At 38.1% G+C, this 25,388-nt stretch overlaps 1 protein-coding gene across 10 annotated transcripts in view; it reads left to right on the top strand.

The window, feature by feature from the left end:
• The window catches only part of nrg1 (neuregulin 1), an 87,145-nt gene that overhangs the window by 59,334 nt on the left and 2,423 nt on the right, over window positions 1-25,388 (top strand). For 3 of the 10 annotated variants that reach the window (XM_048172031.1, XM_048172089.1, XM_048172081.1), the window contains 7 exons: window positions 12,837-12,975; window positions 16,069-16,127; window positions 20,838-20,861; window positions 22,834-22,936; window positions 23,103-23,217; window positions 23,519-23,652; window positions 24,029-24,229. In XM_048172031.1, coding sequence (XP_048027988.1) covers window positions 12,837-12,975; window positions 16,069-16,127; window positions 20,838-20,861; window positions 22,834-22,936; window positions 23,103-23,217; window positions 23,519-23,652; window positions 24,029-24,229 — 775 coding nt within the window. Of the gene's footprint in view, window positions 1-12,836; window positions 12,976-15,615; window positions 15,684-16,068; window positions 16,128-20,837; window positions 20,862-22,833; window positions 22,937-23,102; window positions 23,218-23,518; window positions 23,653-24,028; window positions 24,230-25,388 lie in introns of all 10 variants that reach the window. The other 7 variants (XM_048172049.1, XM_048172097.1, XM_048172086.1 and 4 more) reach the window with 5 other exon arrangements.

Here is a 25,388-nt window from a genome sequence, read left to right as displayed (position 1 = left end):
AATGGAGAGAGACCAGCTGAGGCAAACATCTCTGATTTAATTATGCTGGAATGAAGTGGCATCTGGCAGTTATGAGAAAGGTAACGGTGCCATTCCGAACAGAATCCTCTAATGGGTCGTCATGTTCCATCCAGTGACTCAGCACATAAATAATAATCTTCTGATAATGTATGCTGGACATCTGTCCTTAAAGTCTTTTGAGTCAACAGCTTCTGCCTCACAAATGTCCTTGCGTTAGATTTTAGCTGAAAGTTTTTCATCTACACCTTCTGCAGCTATTGTTCCTGTCAGAATTTGAGCAGCACACTGGCTACACTGATCGTTAGATGTGAATTGTCTCAGACAACACACACACACACACACACACACACACACACACACACACACGTTGTGGTTTTTCCATAGACTTTAATGATTTTTACAGTACAAACTGTATATTCTATCCCCTAACCCTAAACCTTCCCATCACAGAAAACTTTCTGCATTTTTACTTTGCTTAAACATCATTTACCGTGATTTATAAGCTGTTTTCCTTATGGGGACCAAAAATGACCCACAAGGTCAAAGATTACTGGTATTACTATCCTTGTGGGGACATTTATGGGGCCACACCATAACGTTGGGAATACCTGAACAACACACACAGACACACTTTATTGAAAATAATGATTAAGATGTGTTCACTCACATATATTCAAGGTTTTTCTTTTGGATAGTGGCTTGTTCTTTTTGGTGATTTCAAATATCAACAGCATTTACCAGAAATCGCTTACTGCACCTTTAACCAGACAGTCTACTAAGGGCCAGATTTACTAACAGTTAGCGCCACATTAAAAAAAATACTGTCAGGATTTTCTAAAGACATGCAGTGAAAAATTAGCGCTGAAAAGTGACAAGGTTATTTTTGAGGCTGACCTTATTGCATATAAATTTGTAGGAGTTTTCCTTTCACGCTCAAAATTTACGGGAGGAGGGCATTTAAAAGAATCATGCAAGGTGATTTCCTAAAGTTTTCGCTAATCAATTTACTGGTATTTGTGCCATTGTATTGATTTACCGCCCAAAAAGCATGTCTTAAACCAGATGTCTTAATTTGCACTGCTCTTGGAAGATTGCATTGGTCATTATGGAGATGATCCAGCTATGTCTGTATTTTTTAATTTGTGCGCTGTCAGTAGATCACGAGCAAAACTTTCCAGTCCCATCTGCGCTTTTTTGGAATTGTGCTATCACGCTAATTTGCCCTGTTTAGTTAATCTGGCCGTAATACTCTAATGAGAGTTTTTTGGCATGAAGGTGCAACAGATCATGCTGCCCCTAAACAGCCAGTAAGAACAAAAAAACTGTGCTGGTCACTTTACATGTCTTCCAGTTTAAGTGGGCAGTTCTCAGCAATTAGATCTGAAACTGATAACAATAGTCTTTCAGTGATATTGAGGCGTCTGATGGTGGATTTCACCCTCCAGCCCCTTCATGTATATTTCTTGTGCACATCATTTCTACTTTGTCATGTCTTGTGGAGCCTTTGGTATCTGCAGAGGACAATAAATATGTCCATATTCTATTTGGCCCTCTGCAGCCCCTGGATTGTATGCAGGAAGTTTTGCTATGAAACCTCATGAATATGTAGATATCGCATGTGTCTTTTCATGACCTTGTTTGGTGGAAGTAACAGGGTTTGAATGGATTGCCAAAGGCATTGTGGGTACAGCGAATATATGATACACTCCTGAGAACAGAACTCCCATGAGTCTCTGCTGCATAATGATATTGGTGAGATGCACATCAGTCTTATATTACAATGCACATGGACAAGGTCAGCGAGGCAGGAAACGCTACGCCAGCAGCGGCTCATATACTGGATGTGTGAATGTCACATGATGGCAGCTTCTTCTGAATCTGAATCATGATATAATAATAAAATGTTTATTTCGTTGTATATAATCATGGAGCAGCTCACTGACAGAGGTAAAATATCAGTGAATGTGAAGTCTGCTGCACCTGTGAATCTGTGTGTGTCTATGGAGAACTGAACTGGGTTTTCCTAAAGATTACCTTCAGAGTCTCATTAACACCACACACACAAATACAAACTAAGCCAGAGAGTGATATGCGTGTGAGAGTGTGCTCTGTTTGTGTATGAGCAAAGTGTGTGGAAATCACATTCCCCTCTGAGCAGCGGCTGATTTCCCAGCCGTCCACATAACACACATCTTTCTGTGTTTTTTCTTCCTCTGTTTGAGAGCAAGCAGCTTAATGAGCATTTGAAAGCTAATGAGCAGACATCTGAGAATAGACAAAAACATACCATCACGCTTCTTTCCTGATTACTGCATGCTGAACTTTGATGTGTCTGTTTTATATGCTTTAAAGAGACCTAATTTCTTCCTCTTATTATACAATAACCAATAAGTCACAGTTGTTTGAATGTCATCCCATTAGAGAATAAAATATCAAAGAAAGTGTTATTTGTTGTAAAGAAAGATACGCCACCTATACAAACAAAACATTTGACAAAAAGAAGTTTGTTCAATTTGAAATTTATAAAACAATAAGACACTTGAATTTTGTAATAATGTCAAATTAAATGTATCACTTAAAGTACATTTCAAATAATTAATTTTTAATAATCTTTTGTCAGGCTTTGAAGAATTACACATATGTCGATGTTGACTAACATGCTAAAGCATATGACACAAGTTGCAATAGAAAAGACTTTATTTTACAGTTTACTTGTTACACATTACATGTAGTTACTGTAGAAATAACTAGAAATTATGCATAATTACATGAAACTAAGCTTAAACCAAACCCTAACCTAACCCTAAAGTAAGTACTGTATATGTTGTTAATTATTATTATTATTTAGTATTTAAATGTATAATTACAGTGTAACATGGACACCTTAAAATAAAGTGTAACCAGTCTATTTTAGTTTTGGCCATACACTTTAACCATACTTCAAAGACAATAGAAGTAATTATGAAATCACATATAAAGATGCACTTAAGTCCTACTTAAGTGGGTCAAAAATTATTCCAAAGTTCAGCTAATGTAATTTAATGTAAATTTAGACTGTAATACATTTTCAATTAATTGCAATTAACATGGTATTAACTGTCTGAAAACATCACATTTAGTTACTATTCTTTAAAAGTATTATTTTCTAAATAAACATAACATTGGTAAGACTTTAGATTAGGGAATAGATATTCACTATTAACTAGTTGCTTATTGGCATGCCTATTACTAGGTAATTTTCTGTTTATTAGTACTTATAAAGCACATAATAATACCTTGTTCTGCATGACCATATTCTACATGTAAATCCCTTAATCCTACCCAATTCCTACCCAATACCATAAACTTAACAACTATATAACCTTACTAACTATTAATAAACAGTAATTAGGAGTTTGAGGCAAAAGTCATAGTTAATAGTTAGTTAATAGTGAGAATTGGACCCTAATCTAAAGTGTGACAACCCTTGTGATCATTATTTTTCACAAGGGTTGTCGTTGTTAGTACTTGATGATCACTGCCTTTCATAATAAGCGCCTTGATTTGGTGCTGTGTTTGGAGCAAGACCAACATATAAAAGCCCTAATGAGCAGAAAGGCTGGCACAGAGAGCACTGCGTACTTCCGTCTGAAATTGGGGATTAGTGCTGGAACGCTGTGTTGAGCCTGAACTGCTCATGGTCTGCCTTGAATATCTGTGTTTCCACTGGAACAGCTGTACACAGAAGAAAAAGACATTCACTCTCTTAAACACAGGACATTAAAAATTTGCCTTTTCTATACCGGAAGGTAGTTCAACTTAAAAAAGTGCATAGATTATGTACTTATTAGCAATTATTAATGCTGCTAGCTAAAGATTCTAGTTTCTAAGATTAAAATAAACTATAAAATAAGAAATAATCATAAAATAAGTAGCCCACTAGCCCAATATATCTATGATTATGCAAGATTAATTGAACTGTTACTCTAATATTAGTTAATCTGTTAATAGCAGTGGTCAGGCATGATGTGTACCTGTGTGTTTTGTCAAAGTGAGTCGTGTTGCTGTGATTGTGATGTTGCAGGATATGGCTCTCTCATGAGAGATTCAGCACCAGTGAGGCTGCATTTGTTTGTCCTTTCTGCTTCAACAGCTCACAGTGAACATCTCAAACCCCATAGAGAACAACACACCTCACACTCACACTGAGCACAATGACCTGCCCAGTTTCACTCAGTATGTCTACACACATAATGTTCAATAACTGTGAGTTTGAAAATATGACACAAGCTCCAATTTACTGAACATTGGAGAAACAATATTTCTATATTTTTTTTTCTTTGTGAATCAGCACATTTTTTTTTTTTTTTTTTTTGCTCATTGTCATGGTTGACTTATTGAATTTAATTGCCTGTGCTGAGTAGATCTGTGTAATTGCGTTAGTTTCAGAAAATAAGCTATAAATGCACATGCTTTACTATTGGGACTTGTAGAATCAAGACTTCAGTTTTTTTTTATTAGGGGAGTACTGTAGGGGTGAAGTCAGGTTAATTGGGACACTTTTTTACCATCGAGATGACTGGAAAAAGTGTCCCAATCATCCTGAATTCACCATATATGCTTTTATATTCTCCAAACAAAAGCCTAGGTTTTGTTACCTTCCCTCTTCAGATAAATCATATGGTATATCAGACGTTAAAAGTGATCTAGTGTCTTGTTACCTTGGGTTATTTGTTACCATAGTTGGTTACCATCATAGTTGGTTACCATCTATAGTGGCTGTTTCATAGAGACACTGAATTGTTTTGTCATGTCACATCAGTTAACTTCCCTATGGCAGTTCACAAAATAGCATCCTGTGGCTGAATTTGTTTCACTCATTATATTTTATTTTAGATGTTTTGTCTTCCTTTTGATTGGATGCAGTGCAAACCCTTTGCATCAGTAGTTGAACAGACGGATATGCAAGAATTAAGCATTAATCTTGAAAGCCTACTTACCGGCTTTTCAGCAAATCAGTTACATTGCATCACCTATTTAATATTCACAGAATGATTTGCTTTTTATGCATGTTTAAGATTTGTAAGATCGACACCAAGCACACAGGATCCAACAACCGGTTCCGGGGCCGTATTCACAAAACATCTTAAGGCTAAAAGTAGCTCCTAAATTGCCGATTTTGAAGAAACTCTTAAAAATAATGGGCGTGTCAGTCCTAATTTTAGGAGTCCAAAATTTTTGCTCTGAGTATTTCACAAAGCATTTTAGCACTAAAACTAGCTCTTAAATCTGTGAAACGTTAGGAGTAGTCAAGAGGACTCCTAAATCACTAAAGACCAAATCACAAAAATCCTAATCCACCCAAAGACACTGTACACCATTGAGGCAATAGCGATAGCCTTAGGTGCTGAACTTTTTCTACATAAATGCAATACATTTTGATTTATAGGTTTGAATCTACGATGAGATGCCAAAAATAAAATCTTTAACAAATAAGTAAATATTGTCCAATTATCTGTGGCAGTGGTTTTCACATTTACAAATGATTGAATAGAGTAAAAAATACATATAATAAGCATATTTGGTGTGCTGTCCAAGGGGATTGAGGGCTCCAAGCTCGAAATTTAGCCCAAACCCAGAGTTCTCCCAGTATCCCCAGCCGAGAGTGAGGAGCGGGGTGGCGGAGGGATGCCGAAAACTGTCAAAGTAACTATAGGCGAGTCGGCTCTCGTCTGTGTGTTTATTCCTCCTCTCGAGCTGATTAGAAAGACCGTTTCAATGTGTTCCTTCCAAACTTTGTTTATAAAACATAATTTGTCGCTTGCATTTTGCATTCTCTTGAGATTTAGACATCCAAGAGGCGGTCCACAATTAACTGTATATTTTAATTAGTGACACTTAGTCTACATTTTAAAACCTTTATTTAAACATGGCAACATTGTTATTAAAAAATATTTATGTGAATAGGGCAACATTTGTATTTTAAAACCTTTATTTTAATATGGAAACATGACACATCGTTCTACAATATTTCTATGATTAAATCGCTGACTCCTTCCCCATCAGCCAATCACTGTGTGTATACTCCATGGCAACGAGGTCAACCCCGCACTTACTCTTAGCTTAAGACTTCTCTCTATTCCTTAAAAGTTTGTTTGTGCAGCTTTATGAATAGGTTTTAAGAGAAAACTCTTAGCTAACAACTTTTACTGCTATTTAGGAGAACTTAGTGGTAAGATAAAATGTTTTGTGAATACAGCCCCAGATCTGTAATATTTATCAGAAACAACCATAAAGCATTGTGAGAAATGCGTTTCATGGCAGCTAATGCCCAAATGTGCAAGTAAGAGTGATAGTTTAATTAAATCTTGTTCAACCTCTGTAATCTTTCTTTCCCTCTCTTCTCTGTCAGTTAATCTCTTCAACAGCAAATGTAACTGTTAATTTGCTCTCCAGATGCACTTCTAAAACATCAGCAGCTACATTCAATTCACCTGCCAGTTGTTCTCTCTCTCCAGGTGACTTATGGCCAGTTAGGTGAGGTACAGTCTCAATGTGGTCTCCTTAGGGTCTCTTTATGTATGTCAGGACTCCTGCAGCTTTGCCAAAATCATTCATTAGATCAGCAAGTTCATGCACGTGATTTGAGAGCTAATTTTTACAGTTTACTTTTTTTAGTTAACTACATTAGTTAACATGAACGAATAATGAACTGCACTTATACAGCATTTATTAATCTTTGTTAATGTTAATTTCAACATTTACTAATACATTATTAAAATCTTGTTAACATTAGTTAATGCACTATGAACTAACATGAACAAACTATGAACAACTGGATTTTCATTAACTAATGTTAACAAAGATTAGAAAATACAGTAACAAATGTATTGCTCATGGTTAGTTCATGTTAGTTAATACATTAACTAATGTTTAACTAATGAACCTTATTGTAAAGTGTTACCATCTCATCTATCATTATAAGTCTAAATGCTGAAGCCATTAACAGTCTCTAAAGAGTATTTCAAGGGTACAGTGCATTTTATGACCTGTCACTGCAGGTTGATTATCAGTCTGTCCTTCTGTTGCACGGCTCAGGTGAGACTAATTGGTTTGAAGATGTTGGAAACAAAAGGGTTTTCCTCACACCATCTGTCCCATGATCCCAGTGGTGTGCCTGCTGTGGTCGTGGCAGGACAGTAAATAACTGACTGTACGATGAAAACACAGACTTCACTTTTAACCTGCTGGAGGAAGATATGACCTCACACTATCTCTATATGTTGCTTTCATCTCAGAGTGCTTCAACTTGTGCTGTTCAAACTACACATTATTAGTGCTCAAGTTTAGTATCACTACATTCTATATCTACAGATTCATACCTAGAGGCCAGAACATCACAGAGATTGAGGTTGAATAGCCCATGAGACTGTGAATACCTTGCTGAATAATCCAGCATAAACTAGCATGAATTCCATGTTGGTCCAGGCTGGTTTATGCTGGTCTAGCTGGTGGACCAGCATAGTCATGCTAGATAGAACGTATGACAATAATGACTTATCCTAGATTAAGATGGAATGACGATAAAACACATTTGTCGGGATAGATGGCTGACATTTTCCTTCGAATATCCCACCCTCGTTTTTTAACAAATCGCACCCTGGTTGTACCTACACATGCCAGCAGCGCAGCAATGTTGTAATTCGTCTAATTAGTAATATTTCTAATTATTTTCAGGAAGTCTTTGGGGCGTCTATAGGCTTATCCTGTAGATTATTATGGTCTAGTGTCACCAATCATCCCTTTTTCCAAGTAGGCACCCTGGCCATGGTTATGTTTGCTAAATATTAACTAGTAAAATGAGATTGCCCTTCTAAAAATGCTGATATTATTATTTTTAATTGAACAATCCCTAGCCACATATCAAAGAAAAAAAATCATGTGCAAATGAAGTCTGAAATGGGAAACAGCTGTGTTTCTCTGTCTGGCAATCTGTAAACATAATCAGAACGGTGCTGAAGTGTTTAACAACCATTTAATGCAGTGTCTCTGTTTGTAATAGTTTGCTTCAGAATTAGTCAATTTGTAAAACTTCCACTCAAAATTAAACTGTCTATGGTTTGCTGACGCTGCCAGCGTAAAACCTTTGAAGAATGCACTTAAAAGTAATTTGTCCATACAGGTCCATTAAAACAGGAAATCACTCCCATAGAACAATCATGCCGCACAAGAATTTCTTGGTATTTTTCACAGCCTGAAGCGATCAGATCTGCTCTTTACACACATTGCACAAGACATACATTAGTTTCCTGCTGGTTATGTTAAGAGAGAGACGTCAAACACGATGTTGCCGCGGTTACAGATAAACAGACATCTCATCGTATTGTTGTAGCCGTTGACTGGGCATGTGCGAAATGAATCAGGTAAGCTGTAAGAGAGGTGAGGCATGTGTGATACGACCTGCTGTCCACAGACCGCAGCACACTTCCTGAGCTCTCTGAAACATGCCACACCAGAACTAACATTTGAGGAACAATGGCAGCTTTGAGTTTTGCAATTCTAGGCTTTCTCTGGTGTTTGGGAACAGATCTAGCCTTTCTGAAAGAGAGTTCTACTATGAGAATAGCCTAAATGATTTCTTTGTGGAAACTGAAAGTGGCAGTTCTTTAAAAAGTGAAAATTCTGTCATAATTTATTCACCCTGTCATTCTAAACCTGACCCTCTTTCTTCCATGATACAGAACATTTGAATAATGTACTGGTTGCTCTTTTTTTTTTAAATTACAATTCAATGCTTGAACGCTTCAGGCACTAATATATGCTGCTTTTACATTGAAGCTTGAACACTTCAGTCCCCATTAATTCTTCTAACTGCATGCAAAAGAGCAACAGAAGCAAGTCAACGAGGACAGAATTTTTATTTTTAGCATGAACTATCCCTTTAGTAGCCTCTCTGTGTTTCATTTGTTTGAATATTGAGTTTATGTCCTGTGCTAACATGCTGTGTGGCACATGATCTAGTCTTCATCTTCAACTGGTCTGATTCTAGACTTTAAGCAAACTGTATACTGTACATTGCAGATGCTTTTATCATATACATTTTAAAGCGTTGGTTGAAAGAGGGGTTCTTAAAGATGTCAGATAGCCTGAGCCTTGAGCACACAGCATTCACTGAGTCAACATTAGATCTGCAGTATGATTCAGCAGTCTGTTCACCTCTCAGAACATCGGGAACACTGTGTTATACACCTGAGATTAGAAACTCATCTCAAAGAACAAAATATACTTCGGTATATTTAAATATACCTACTCAGATGGATTTTTTTCTCCCTGTAGAGGGTTTCGCTGCATTACCGGACCACCCTCATATGCAGCACAGGAAACTGCTGGTCCAGCAGAAGCATTAGAGGAGGTGGCACGTTTGCACTGCAGCATGATGCAGTGTCTGTGCAGAGCCGGCATCTTTGGTTTCTTCCCACCAGCAAAAAAATGAAATGGAAACAAATCGATCCAGCAGTGCCCCTCAAAGCACTCGCACAGAGAAAGAGACCCTGAGCACTGCTGCATTGCAGTGGATGCGTCTGCAGTGGCCCACACACTTATTTTTAGGGAGCATTTATTTTAAGACTCACTGCGTCTTGCAGCTATTCTCACTGACAGAGAAGCCAGCAAACTTATTTTATAAGAAATACTTTTTGGAACTTGAAATGACGATTTTTACCATGTTTATTATTATTATGCACGCCGCTTTTATGATCACATTATAATTAAGAGACGCATGGAATATTTGTATTTTGAAATATCTATTTGGCACACTGCAGAACCATTTATAATGAACTATTGAAAGTGAAAAGGTGTAAGATATTTCCAAAGATATGCACTTTCCTTTTTTATTTTCATATTAGTTTTAACCTAAGATCTCGATAACAGAAAGTTCATGGACTTGTTATGCGTCAACTCTACATTACCATCCCAATCTGTAACCACTACCACAACCTTTACAACCTCCACTTATCTATAAACATAGACTTGAAGATTAAGAAAAAACTTCTTTATAACCAGGTCAGAGTTCATTAACATGTAAAAAGACCCAAGTAGAAGCATGAGAGCGATCCAATTTTCCCACTCCTATGCTAATCATTCATGTTTATTTGTGGCATCTTCGCTGTTTGCTGCCAGACTTTGACTGCATTGAGATGTGCTCATATGTGAGTTGAATAAATTGGCTCTTGTCTCTCACCTTGAAAAGACTCAGATGTTCTCCTGCTGTTTTGATGACAATTCCACTTTACCGAGGTGTCCGTCAATGTGAGCTCAGGATGCCAAAATGCCAACATTATATGAATAGCATCTATTTAAAATCTTGTCGTTCAACTTAGTCTTTTCATTAGCCGTTTTCTTTCAGATGCTGATGGTCAGTCATATGCAAATGCATGTCACTTTCCCTTCCTCAGAAAACACTGAACGTTGTTGTTATGTGACGGATGATCAAATGTGCCTGATCACTAATGCTGCAGGTTTAATGGGAGTGAAGAACGGCAATTAGATTAACGGGACAAAAGCAATCTGTTACGCTGTCAATTATTCATGCGGTTCTGGTTGTCTCAAACATCAGCAGTTCGGATGGTAAAGATTGAATTACATTGAGCTCAAAGGCAGAACGTCTCCTGCTTCAGTGGTCACCTGATGGGGTCTGTGACCTATGAAATCACAACGAAACTAACTTGATTATCTGTCAGGATGAAGGCTGAGTTTTATTGTAATCTGCTCATCTTCATACCACCAGCCTTGAAATATCCCCAATGTTCAGTGGCTCATGTCTTGTATTGACAGTGTAGAAGGAAGTCAGAATGGCCGGATGTGGCCACGTATTCCGGCTCATAAATGAGAGTAACTTGATGTCAGAGGTGGTTAGAGATGGCTATCAATATTTCCTGGTGGAATTAGTTTGGTGCTTAAAGCAGAAAATAGAGCCATTAGTATGTGGAGTCATGAAGTAACTTTGGGAGGTTCTCAGTCAGAGGGGGCCGCAGGGGGCCGTAGGAATTCACGGTTGGATTGTCAGTCCCTTCCACAGAATGGTGACAGGTTCAGAAAGATTGCGGATGTGACTGTGTGTGTGTGTGTGTGTGTGGTCTTGGTATTCCTTACATTATGAAGACCAAATGACTTTTTCTGGTCACCATGAGGAAAAAACTGTGATGTTTTTTAAAAATGTAAAAATGCAGAAAGTTTTCTGTAATGGGTAGGTTTAGGGTTAGGGGATAGAATATACAGTTTGTACAGTATAAAAATCCTTATGTCCCCATAAAACATGGAAACCAGTGTGTGTGTGTGTGTGTCACAGAAGACCTGATGCCAGAACATGTGGACAGAATGATACTGATTCATTTGTGAAAAAGAAGTGCACTTAAGCATACTTTAAAAAAGTACTTATTTCAGAAACAATATGCTTAAAAAGAAGTTTAGACTGAATATGTTTTCAGACACGTTTTTTGCAATTAAATAAAATGTATTAGTTTACATTTATATTTATATTAAATGCATTTAGCTGAACTTTAGGGTGATTTTTTTGACCCACTTAATTAGGACTTAAATACATCTTTATATGTGAATTCATACTTCTGTTTTCTATTGAAATATAGTTAGTGTACTGCAGAATGTACTGACCAGCATCTTGAAATAGTTTGAAATTTACAAGGTTGCCTGAGCTTTTTTCATTTGGAAGTTGTCACTTGCCTAAAACTAAATTACAGCATTGCACTTCGTAATAATGCCAAATTAAAGGTTTTAATTTGACACTCTTATGAATGTATTTTTAAAAAGTGTACTTAAGAGTGTTAAGCAACAGTCAAAAACGCTCTCTTTTAGCACACATAAGTAGCTTTTTATGTCTGAATTGTACATTATAATTATATTATATGAAAGTACAGTTTTTTTTTTTTTTAAATGTACTTTTAACATTTGAAGTACACTACAAGTGCACCTTCAGTACGGTTAAGTGGAGTTCTTTTCGCAAGGGTTGGCCAGCTTGTGACGACTTTGGCTGCTCGCCGCTGCATTGATGACGTGTTAGAGACGCAATGCCAGACGTGACGTGTGCAGTGGGCTCGTGAGCTGCCGTAGAGGTGCTCATTTAAAAATGTTGATGAGCAGAGATTTTGCAGATTGGAAGTGCAGAGGAAGGCAGTAGATCCAGAGTGCTCAGGGAAACACTTTGTCATCGCAGTGGTTATCGACACACCGGAGTGATGCGCTTTCATATATCCAGATATTATCGAAATGTTAAAGGTATGGAGTGATATTATTTGATGTGATGTCTTAGGATATCTTGAAACCGTTTGAAATTTACAAGGTTGCCTGAGCTGTTTTTATTTTGAAGTTGTCACTTGCTTAAAACTAAATTACAATTGGTACAACATTGCATGATAGTTCATTGCTACTATATAAGTGACTGTATTTAAACATTGTTGCTCATCTTTTACTCTGTGTAGGCGCGTAATGAAGTAGCTGTTTGGTTGAAGTATTGGCGTACCTGTACACTCACATTCCTTTTGTAGTGAAAGGCGATGACCCTGTATTTACTTCAGTCTGATCAATAGCTCAAAATAGCATGTCCGTTCAGTGCTGGCCTTCTCTCATTCTTCTGATATTTAGCAGTTATTTTGTAAAGGTCATTTGGATCAGACTCACATATTGTGCATGTCATGAGCTACAGCTCCAGTTTAGACTCTTTTAAATTCTTGATCTCAGATTAGTGTTATACCTAAATAAGATCCTCTGGGGTAAAACTGCTCCTTCCTCAGTGCCCTTATGTGTTGTGTTCATCTGTGCAGCGGCCACCAGCACCACTCCCTCGGCCAAGACTTCCAGTCACATGACCCCCTGCAGTGAGACCGAGAGAGAATTCTGCGTGAACGGCGGGAAATGCTACACGCTGGAGGTCACGCCCGGAAACATCAGACACCTCTGCAGGTACAGCTGCACATCCGCTTGTGTGTTACAGGTTCAACACCTTTAGTCTGCTATAGTGTGTTTTTGCTTAAGTGAGGTTTAATTAATTAATAAACTATATCTGTAGCTCAAACAGTAGAGCATTGCATTTGCAACACCAAGGTCATGAGTTTGATTCTCTGGGAATGTATGGAGTGATACAATGTATATCTTCAATGCAATGTTGGATAAAGTGTCAAATGCATAAAGGCAAATTCAGCTCTATTTTTAATGCAAAAAGAAAAGCATAGCCATGCTGCAAGCGGAGGTTTTCTACGTGCATGACACTGACAGCACACTCTGGGGTATTAGTGCTCTTACTGTCCAATTCAGTGAATAAGCACAAAACCTAGTGCTGATGTCAGGATTCTGTTCTCATCAGTAAGTACTGCAGTCGAGAGGAGCTTCTCTCTTTACTGTCAATGCAGGAACAGACAGACAGCAGCACTCTTCAGGGACTGTAGATCTCTGAGCTTTCCATTTCAGCCATCCATCAGTGGTCACGTGAACCTTAAACATGTGGAATTAGTGCCAACTCATAATAATGTGATCAGACATTCTAAAATTCAAATTAAAGTTGAGTGTGTACATCTTCCTGCAGCATTTGTGCTCCAGACATGAATGATTCCTCATGTTGAGGAGAAGCATGCTGGTACTTTACTAAGAGATCACCGTTTTCACTGGATGATAAAATGGGAGAAAAAAATCCCACAGACGCACATTGAAGGAGGGAGCCGAGCCATATTTAGAGACCAGAAGATCACAGAGGATGAACTACCCAATAATCCTTGACAATCACCTAGCAACCACCCACAACACCCTAGCATCAAAGCGACTGTTGGATGTCCAAGCCCCATTCACATTTTCTTCAAGGAATGCAACATATCTAGTTGTTGTTGTTAAAGTTTCTCCTCACTTTTTATGAATCTGAAAAAGTTTGAAATACCTGAGAAGTGGTATACCAACACAATCTCGAGTCAATTCATAACTATTTTACATTCATCTCATTCCTATGTTTTCGTATGATCTGCTGACGCCCCAGTGATGGTTATGTTCTGGGGTTTGGGTGGATACTCATACTCACGTTTTTCTAAAAAATAATCACATGAATTCAAATACAATCACCACCTCATAAAATTGTTCTGATTTCCCATGAAATTGGGTTAGGTATACTCTTAGCAAACATCGCAAAGTCGCCTCTGCTGCTGAGAGTGACATTTGGATGAATATGTGCTGCACCCTTTCCACTCAATAACAAACAGCAGTTAAGAAAGAATCTGATCATGACGATGTGGATATGTTTGCACCAGCTCTGCAATTCAGTCATATAAATTCATGTTTATTTATGGCACTTTATACAATAGATTGCTTTAAAGCAGCAAATGAAAAAAAAATACATTGTCAGTGTCACTTTCCATTGTTAATGTTTTTACTCGCATCTAAATTTGACGTAAGAATTTAAACCAGGGAAAATTTCCACACCAAAGAAGGCGGAGAACCACACCTACCTATTTCATCATTGCCACAGACCAATGGTAGTTTGAAGATGTTTACTAGCCAGGAAGTTTTCTTTAACAAGTTGTTTTGAACTCCAGAAATGCTGATTTTGTTTAAAATATCACACCAGTTTTTTCTTCAATTTCGCTTGAAGAATATCAGGGCCTTCACTCTCTACAGGCTCATTTCCACTGAAATTACCCAGAACAATTTGTCCCAGGAACATTTTTTTTCCCCCTCAGACCTGTTGCTGTTTGCATTTCCATCACGGTCTAAAGTACCGTAAAGATTAGTCCATTGGTGTAGGACTGTTTGTGACTTTCCAGTTCCCACTGGATTTCGTCCTCCGCATATAAGCTTAATAAAGCCTGAACCTCGTCGTCGGTCCATCTGTCGTAATTTTTAAACTCGAATAGCAAACAACTCTTACTGCATGCACCGCAACAGACTTTTAAAAATGGTGGTTGAAATAAAATGCTGCGTGGAGTCAACCAATCAACATGTTCAGTGCCCAATTCCAACCCACGAAAGTTCCTGAATTTTGAAAAAGTACTACCTAGTGAGCAGGGACTTTCTGAGGGGGAAAATTTTACCCGGAACTTCATTTAGACCCTGGTCCCTGTGGTCAAAAGACACAGAGTACCACCCCAAAGTCCCTAGTTCCTGGGGAAAGTTCCTGTGGTGGAAATACAGCTTCTGTTGAGAAAGACAGCTGCCCCAGCTGTTAAGCCCTTTTCAGAACAACAGCTGGAAGCTCTAAGGATGTGTGTGTGGGGGATTGGTTGGGTGTGGGTGTGTGGCAGGGGTTTTTGAGAGCTCTTAATGTCATCAGAGAGCAGTTGGTCAGCAGAAAGATCAAGACTGGAACAATCTCAGCCCTGGACCTTTTAAAAAATATATATATTTATAATATATGTATACTTATACATATATATAAACCATCAAATAAGTGAAATGATGATGTAACAGCAGAAGTACATCCAGAGGGGCAGCTCACGTTTATGAAGAGCAGAGAATATTTCCTGTTCTTGAAATGATCATGGCCCATGCGTGTGTTTGTCTAGTGTTGTTGTGTAATGTTGTGTTGTGATGTGTTGTGCTGTGTTCATCCTCTTTCTAACCCAGGTGCCCTCCAGGATTCACAGGGAACCGCTGTCATACCAGAGACCCTGTGAGAGTCGTAGACCCCAAACGTATGTGCAGTCAGTGAACGTCCCCTTCACCCCCAAACACACACAGCATCGCCGCTGTTTCTGCGCTGCCTCGCCACCTCCGCCATTTAGAAAGCACTCTCTCTGTCAGAGTTTGCCAGGCCGCCCATCTGTCCGGCGTCAGATGTGGACAGGTGCACGATGGGCTGCTGTCATCTCTGCCAACATTTACACCAGAGATACTCACCAATCTTCATAGACTAGTCATGACTAAACTGTTAATTGGCTCTTGGAACCCGGGCGGATGTTTGCGAGACATTCAGCGAGCAACACCGGAGACACGCGTGTGTGAGGGGGACTTTTGGGTGTCAAACTCACTTCCTGTCTTCCTCTCTTTCTCTCTGTGACTTCTGTCTTTCCCTCTCAGGTGCCCCAATGAGTTTACTGGTGATCGCTGCCAAAGCTACGTAATGGCCAGCTTCTACAGTACGTCTATTTCCTCTTCCTGTCTGTGCTTGGATTGGAGCATGCTCAGTCAGCGCTACCTCCTGTTGCTTTGGTTTTATGTTCTTGACCGACGGGTAGTCAGATCAGACAGAGATTGTTATTTTGGGAGTATTTTTTATGTTTCCATTCCTTCCCTTTGCATGTTTAGCATTTATTAATCTAGTTTTGTTCTATTGGATGCTAGTTAGCTGACAATGGTTAGACAAGGTTGATATTCTTCAGTCTGGACACATGTTAGTTATTAGGGGAGATCAGGTTTCTCTTCATTCACATCATCTTAGACTGTGAACAGATGAAATTGAGTATATCAAACTCTATCTGCGGACAACATCACACCACCTGGCTCATGAGGTTAAGACTTTACTCTCAGTTCATTAACATGTTTTGTGAGCTAGTCATCATGGATAACTAAGTCCTTTAAACATGTGTCCATTCTCAAAAAATTGTTATAAGTGCCGTTCTGAGTGTTGATATTGTTAACTAAAACTATTAAAATAATTTTCATTAATTAAAATAAAGCTGAAATAAAGTAAAATATGTATATTAGATTTTTTTTGAAAAGTAAACAAAGAAATTTTAAATGTTGACTTGACAAATACTAAAATTAATAAAATGTCTCAGGTTACGACCCTAACCCTGGTTCCCTGAGACACTGCGCCTTGGATTGATGCTATGGGGAATGCCATCAATGTGACTGGTGTCTGAAGCTTGTGTGACAAACATGCCAATTAATTGGCTGATGACAGTCCAAGAAGTCACAAGCAGAGTGCTGGTAAGGATCAAAGGGCACCTGTAATACACATCATCTACTCTTTTGTATTAAGGAGATGCGCAGGCAGGCCCAAGGTATGGCTAGATGCAGTACCTTATTCCCCTTTTCAGGAAACCAGGGTTACTGTCGTAACCTGAGACGTTCCCTTTGAAGTCGAACTTTGACACTGCATCTTGGATTGACGTTATGGGGAACGTCTGCCTTGATGCTGATATAATAAGCATATAGCATAAATTGACTCTACTGATTACTTAGCTGGAGTCAGAGCACATCCAAAATGACTCATATAGACTATATAAATGAAGTAGAGAAAATCTAAACAGCCCTACTTAAATCCATTCACCTAGCATCGAGCCTTGGGCCCATCCAATGTGGAGATTTGTCTCAAACAAGAGAAAGGCAGTCTGCTTTTTCTTTAGTTTGCCAAAAACTCTCATCCAGCATAAGCCAACCCCAAGGAGGCCCCAGGGGAGCTTATGCCCTACTTAAAAAAAAAAAAAACAGTACACTGGGTGAGAGCAGTTCAACTCTGAATAAATTATAGGCACTTCTCCAGGACCTGTTATAGCTAGAGCTTTACTCCAGCGCTAACTATAGCATGCAATAGGTAATTAGGAGGGAAACACACAGGCAATCTACCTCTACCTGTCCCATTCTTGAACATGGGTCATAGAAAGGCCTATAAATCAACCATCCCAAAAGGAGCATACATTCCTACTTCAAGACCCAACAGTAGTTGGGGAGGGAGGTAAACGAGGTATAGGGAATCTATACTGCCCTCTCCATTCACCCTGCATCAGCGCTAAGGGGGCATCTACCAAGCAACCATCCATAGCTGAGCGTACAATTCTACTTTAGACCCTAACATAGGGGAGATTATAGCCCAACCCTGGAAAAAAAAAGGAGCGGTTTCAGATTCCTCTTTTCCTGTTAACCAAAACCTGCTCTATTTCTATGCCTATTTGGCAATGGTTGCTTTCAACTCCTCCCTGGGACATGAAAAATAATGTAGAGTCTGTTTAGTGAGGTCCTCTATATTCTATCATAATTGAACCCTGGACCAGCAGTGTTCTAGACCAGAAAAGATACCAGAACACAAACTTTTTTTTGCGACTCACACTCTTAATGTTAGTCTATGATCTGTGCCTATCACGCAGGTCCATGAAGGCAGACCATAACCTCAGTGTAAGCTGGAGGGAGTATGAACACAACCTTCTGGCAGCACTGCTAAAAAAAATAATAGTAATAATAATAAAGTAATAGTAATAATAATAATAAGTTTTATTTATATAGCACCTATGAGCAACAGACAACGGTACAAGCGGAGAAGTAGAATATTACAAAACAGTAGATTTGAGCAGTACATTTCTGAGTGGACACACTCTTGCAAATGCTAGATTCCTATCCTTCGGGAGAGAATCAACAAGAACAGAGCCTTCTTCGTATGCTCCAACAGTGTTTATCTTAAACATGCATATGAACAAGTAGTTCCTGAAGACAAAAAGCTGATGAGATGTATTACAGGCACCCGGTGCTCCGCTTGTGACAACAGCCAATACATTTCTGTGTTTGTCACACATGCTTCAGACACTGGTCACTCTGATGGCGTTCCCCTTAGCGTCAATCCAAGACGCAGTGTCAAAGTTCTACTTCAAAAGGGAACTAAAACTGAAAAAAAAATGACTAAAACTAAATGAAAATGAAAACTGAAGTTATAAAAATAAAAGCTAATTAAAAATATGAATAAATACTATAATAGTATATAAATAATACTAAAATAACACTGTTTTAAAATTTGCATAATTTAAATTCATAATTAATTTATGTAGTAGTAGTAGTAGTAGTAGTAGTAGTAGTAGTAGTAGTAGTAGTTATAAAAATAGTTTTACATTATTAATTTTACAATAATTGTCATAATAACCTAGTATGACATTTCTTCTTCAAAACATGTTTGTAATGTTTTTTTGCTTTACACACAAAGGGCCATATTTACTAAACAGGGTAAATTAGAATGAGACTACAAGCCTATAAAAGCACTGATGAGAATGTGAAGTTCTGCAACTGATCAACTGATGATGAGTAAATTAAAGAAGACAGACGCAGCAGCTCATTTACATAATGACCAATGCAATTTACCAAGAGCAGATTTGCGTAGGGTTGCAGACAAGAGAATCAGAATCAGAATCAGGTGCGGGTAATCTACTAAAAACTTGGCTTAAGACATGCTTTTTTGGGTGTTAGATAATGGCAGAAATACCAGAAAACGGACTACCGCAAACCTTAGTAAATCATAGTGCATGATTTATTTAAATACTCTCCTCCTATTAATATTGCATATGAAAGGGAAAGTCCTTCAAATGTACATGCAATCAGCTGCAAAAATCAGTGTCCATGCTTGTCTTTAGTAAATCCAGACAGCAGTATTTTTAATGCCAAAAGAGCGTTTGCACTGGTGCAAGCTGTTAGTAAATCTGGCCCTTAAAAATCAAATGATCAAATCTATGAAATAATGTAAGTTCAGTGTTCTGTTAATTATCCCAGCAGTAAGTCATGGAGACAAACATTCAGTAGCAGACAAATTGCATCTTTTTCTGAGAATGACCCTTAAACTATTGCCGTGACATACAGTACCACAGAAATGACCACAATTCCCTTTATTAACATGCTTAAGGCACACAGAGCCATGTAATGAGAGCTGAGACCCATCAGTACACTATGAACACTGTGAACCTTGCTCAAAAGAGATTCATAAGTTCAATCTATTATATTGAACTGGACATCTATATCATACATTTGGGTGATATTCATTATCATTTCTGCATTTCAAATAGCACAGTGAGCAGACAGAAAATCTCCATTGATTAACTAAAGTGCTAAAATAGCTAAATTTACTGGAGATCTGCACTGACAATCTATTCTCAGCTATTAATAGTGCTTGCTAATGTGTCCTTTATAGAATGACCTTCATCAGTCGAGATGCTCTGGTTCAGTGTCCACAGTTGTTTTATCACTGATAAACGACACAAGATCAGGGCTATCAGTTAATGTACAAATCATTGGGCCTCTAACAACATCATTATTAGGTCAGCATTACAGTCAAACAATTGATGTGTAATATTATTTTTAATTATTTTAATTGGTAATTTTACATTTTTTAAAATCAACTGTGATAACCTTGTAATGACAATCCAGTTTATGTCTAGAGTTGCCATTTTATGCATACAGAAATAACAGGATTATATTTCTGCAAACCTGTTCTTAATGTATAGAGGAGTAGGAGATCAAATTCTGCCAGTGTTATTCTTTCAAACTTTGACTAGCTCAGATAACAGTCCAACAAGCAACAGCTTCTGACCGTCAGGTAGTTTAGGTGACCGAGAGCATGCATGTGTTTAACAGCATGTTTAACAAGTGCTGGTGTAATCACATGAATTAACTGAGTCTGACTTGTCTGTAGAGAAATGTGTCGAGGGTCAAGTCTTTATAACGACGTGAGCGCAGTGACGTCTGCATGTGCATGTCCTTGTGTCATAATGATGACCAACCATAAGTGTCTGTATATAGAGATGTACATCACTATATACGTGTGATAAACCATCCATATATCTCTTAATGAATTCTGACATTTCTAAGAATTAAATGATGCATTGTCTTGGTGGGTTTAAAGTCAAACAGAATAGGTTTGAATCATTTCTGCTTTCAAATATGTATCTGTGAATGTGTGTAATGTACCATGCTATATAAATACATGCTGAGATGACTTCAGATATATGGTGTTTTTGGAGGTGGTTTGAGGTGGACCTGACCTGTGTGTTTGTGTGCAGTCAGTCAGAGTTGACATCACCGCTCAACTGTTTTTTTTTTTGTTTGTTTGTTTGTGTTTTGCTTTCTTTTCATCACCTTGTCTGCCTTGGCAGAACATCTTGGGATTGAATTTATGGGTATGAATTGTTCTTTCCTCTTAGTTTGCAGATTCGTAGGTCTAGAAGCTTGAGCCTGTTTCCTTCAACTTCAGCTGGTTTCCTTTTGCTCATGAAGGGATCAAACAGCCATAACATATGATTGGAGATTGACATAATTATTCTTTATTATATTAATGCACTGGACTTCAGATGCACTCTGTAGATTTCTAGGGTTTTAGACAAGAAAGTGGATAGCCTCTCTGAAGCATGTGATGTGCGGGGAGGGGGGGCATTAGCCTGTATGCTAGGAAGGATGTTGTTAATAATTCATCAAGACCTCTGATATCTTCCATTCAAGGCAGATATGGAAAGCTCTCTCTCTCTCACACTCACTCTCACACAGACATACACACCGAGAGAGACAGCTAAAATTCACACACAGTTCAGCGGTGCAAAAGAGAAGTCGTACTGCAGTAGTTATGCTGTGTTTAGATCCCTTCAGCTTTGCTTTGCCCTCCATTCATGCATCCCTCTATCATCAGCATGACATCTCATTCCTCACTTTCTTCATTTTCTCCCCCTTTTCTACTTCTCATCAGTGTTTTATCAATGTTTGTACATAGTGATTGCCGTTGTGTTGCGTGCATCAAGAATGTGTTTGCTATACTCTAAAAACGATTTAAGATAGAAGTTCTAAATCAAATGTGTGGTAGCATTTGCTCACAGGCTTCAATACGCTTTGTAGTGACAGGAAACTACAGTATTCTGTCTTTAAGACCTCATGAAGTTGAAAATGCAAAAAAGATCAATTACAATTCAGAGAAAATGGGCCAAAAATATTGATAACATCATCTTGCACTCCATCTTGTGTCCAGTCAAAATTGATTTCAACTGTGTTTAATTGGGGTTGGTGCTAAAACCTGCAGTAAAGTGGCTGTCCAGGTTCAGGATTGGACACTGAACACCAGAACTGGTAAAAAGAAAGCTATATGATGAATCAAAATGCATCACAAGTAGCTTTTCCACAAACTACTAAATACTAATATATAGAAGGTGTACAGTGCCGTACGCATAAATACAAAACACCATCATGACATTAAAATAATGCAATAAGCATTCATTTAACAGCATAAGATGTAACATGAAACCCTAATGTACATAGCTGATGAGAAAAAAACTAAGACAAAATGACAATGATAACTGTAAAATTACATTAAATGTTCCATTAGATCATTTACATTTTTACAGTGTTTTACAATTTAAAATTACAATATTTATTTTACTACTAGCAAGCATCATGATTCATGAATATCATGTAAACTAAAGGCTGTTTATAACAACCGGGAGGAGCCGTTGTCTTACCCACATTTCCGTCAAATTGTACGTCGACACAGAAAAGAAAAATGAACATTTTCATGGGGTCTTTAGCATGAAATAGCAGACACATTTCTCAGCCATTCAATTGTTTGTTTTATCAGCCTGTGAGTTTGTGCTGCTACCAGTTCATGACTTTTTATTAAAGCCTTTAGCATTCCATATTTATTGACCATTCACAAAAATATGCATTAAATAGTTGCTGAAGACTTCAATAAATTCAGTCTGTCAATGTTGTGATCTAATCCTCATAATGAAATGAGTGAAATGCATGAGTGTTGATTGTTAAAGACATCCTAGAGGCCTCAGGCCCGGCAGGATTTGCATTTTATGTCATTTGTGACAACATGATAATTCTGAACTGACCTTGAATTAGCACGTCCTGTTATCTCGTCCCCTCTCAGTAAAACCACATCCTGAGATCAATAAACCCTGTCTAATTAAAGCATCAGTGGCAATGGAAACATACATGTGTGCTAGCTTATGTTCTTACTTGGAAATCTGTTGAAATAACATTGTTATTCTAAAAAAATATATATATTCCAAGTAAGAATGTGATTAAGATGTAATGTGTGTTTGTGTGTGTATGTGTGTGTTTTACCTGGAAGCTTCAAAAGCAGTCTGTCCTCTCTTCCAGAAGCTGAGGAGCTCTATCAGAAACGCGTTTTGACTATAACAGGCATCTGCATCGCTCTTCTAGTTGTTGGCATCATGTGTGTGGTGGCTTACTGCAAAACAAAGTAATTCACTTTTTGAAATGTCTGTTTGTACTAAGTTACTTTGTACACTTAGTTTGTACTAATGTTTTACTCAAAAACTAAAATGAGCCATTTGAATTATTGATAGTCATTGAAATGCTATCACTTGCAATCTAAGAGCTAAGAGTTTTTTTTTCTGCACACATAGGAAACAGAGGAAAAAGCTGCATGATCGTTTGCGACAAAGTTTACGAGAGCGAAACGCTGCGGCCAAAGGCCCTCAGCAGCCCCACCCTCCACCCGAAAACCTGCAGCTGGTCAATGTGAGTATCATCACCTCACAGACCCAAGCATCTGCAACATCATGTTGATATGACTTTTCATATGATAAAACCATGCAGTAATGATACCAGAGGTCAATATTTTAAAATCCTGTGCACTGCAGTTTGAAACATTGATTAAAAACACATTGCCCCTTTTTGGGATTTTAGAAATGGAATTCATTTCCAGAAAAAAATGGTGTCATTTATGTTAATGCCATCAGTATTAAGTTGAAGAAAAGTGTATTAAACACTATAAGAAAAACAGTGATACACCAATCAACTTTTGTCCGTCTGATTTCAGCATTACATGCCGAAAAATCCCATCCCTCCTCACATGCATGTGACAGATAGAGAAGCGGAAACATCTCTCTCCACAAACGAGTTCACATCATCAACACATCCGTCCAGCGCTGTCACTCACTCCTCCAGCCAGTGGTAAAGTACAATCCCATACATCACACACAGCATCATACACACAAGATTACTAGCTAGAAACTGTCAAAATGAAATCTGAATCAAATTAAGTCATATTTATTTGTATAGCCCTTTTCACAGTACACAGGAATGAGTAGTCCAATTATTCCCTCACAAGTACAAAGTCTACCTTTTGTAATTTTTTTTTATTTTTAAGCATCACAGAGCTGGTTAGACATTTTTTAATTCTTTTTTTTTTTTATATATACTATGGCAAAAATTGGAAAATATGTCTGGAACCAAAGTACATTCGCTGTTGTTTTAATGTATAAACATTGAGAACAACGCATAACTAGATAATATGTATGTTGAGTGGCTTTGCTTTGCGCTCTCACAGCTGGAGTAATGGAAAACCAGACAGCATGGTTTCTGACAGTCATGCAGTCCTGGTGAAGTCATCGCTGGAGAACTGCCGGCATGGGACGCCCGGTCACAGGGGGCGTCTGAACGCTACTGGAGGCGTCCATCAGCTCAACGATTACCTGAAGAACTCCAGAGAAACCCAGGGCTCCTGTAGAGACTCCCCCTACAGCGAGAGGTAGCATTCACTGAGTAGCACTTCATGTAGTTAACTACTTCAGCCCAAAGTAGAGGTCTGCATGGGATGGAATTTTTAGTTCTGCTCCCACAGGATTCTGTCCGCTAATACAGTCCACTTATGTCAGTGGTTCCCAACACTGATCCTGGAGAACCCTCAACACTGCACATTTTGAATGTCTCCATTATCAGACACACCCATTTCAGGTCTTGGAGCCTAATGAACTTATGCAATGAATCAGGTGTGTTTTATTAGGAGACCAAATGTGTTGTGGGTACTTTAGGACCAGAGTTAGGAATCACTGCACTAGGTAGTGAGTATGCACCAAATGTGTCCATGGAGGATACTTTAAAAGGCTTGTGCACTCAACTGTGCACAAAACTGAGCAGAGCAAAAGAAACAAAGTATACCCAGACCTTAAAGGGATAGTTCACCAAAAAACTTTGTCATTAATTACTCACCCTCATGTCGTTCTAAACCTATAAGACTTCCGTTGATCTTCGGAATACAAATGAAGATCTTTTCTATGAAATCTGAGAGCTTTCCGTTCCTCCATAGACTGCTATGCAAACTGACACAAACAAAAGTTCATAGAGATCGTAAAACTAATCCATATGAATCGAGTGGTTTAGTCCAAATTTTCTGAAGAGACACAATCACTTTATATGATGAACAGATTGAATTTAGGCTTTTATTCACACATTCATCAACTCACACATCAGTTGTGGTAAATGGAAGCTCAAGCATGTTTGCTTGATGCATGCAAGGACCGATGAGGTTCATTCAACACATTGCTTCCGAAAGAGGTTTGTTCTCGCTAGCGGTTTGGAACGACATGAGGGTGAGTAATTAATTATAGAATTTTCATTTTTGGGTGAACTAACCCTTTAAGTCTTAGTAATATAGCCAATTATGTTTCAAAAGAGTATAAGAAAGAGTAGTACAAAAGAGTACTATGTTTCGTTGAACTACTATAAATTCTGTGGCTTGTAGCTTGGTACAGTTTTATGGCAGCTTCTCCAACACAATTTCTTTGTATCATTTCGAAGGCTGTGCCCTCTATAGGTCGCATTTGTTGTCCACATGTCAACAAGGATGCCTCATTTCAGAAAAGTAAGCATTACATTCCAAAGTAAAAAAGAAATTACAGTAATTAACA

This window comes from Megalobrama amblycephala, linkage group LG2 (assembly GCF_018812025.1).
Source record: "Megalobrama amblycephala isolate DHTTF-2021 linkage group LG2, ASM1881202v1, whole genome shotgun sequence".
In the NCBI taxonomy this organism is placed as follows: domain Eukaryota; kingdom Metazoa; phylum Chordata; class Actinopteri; order Cypriniformes; family Xenocyprididae; genus Megalobrama; species Megalobrama amblycephala.
The sequence above is the reverse complement of the archived record's forward strand: the minus strand, read 5'-3'. Positions and strand labels throughout refer to the sequence as shown.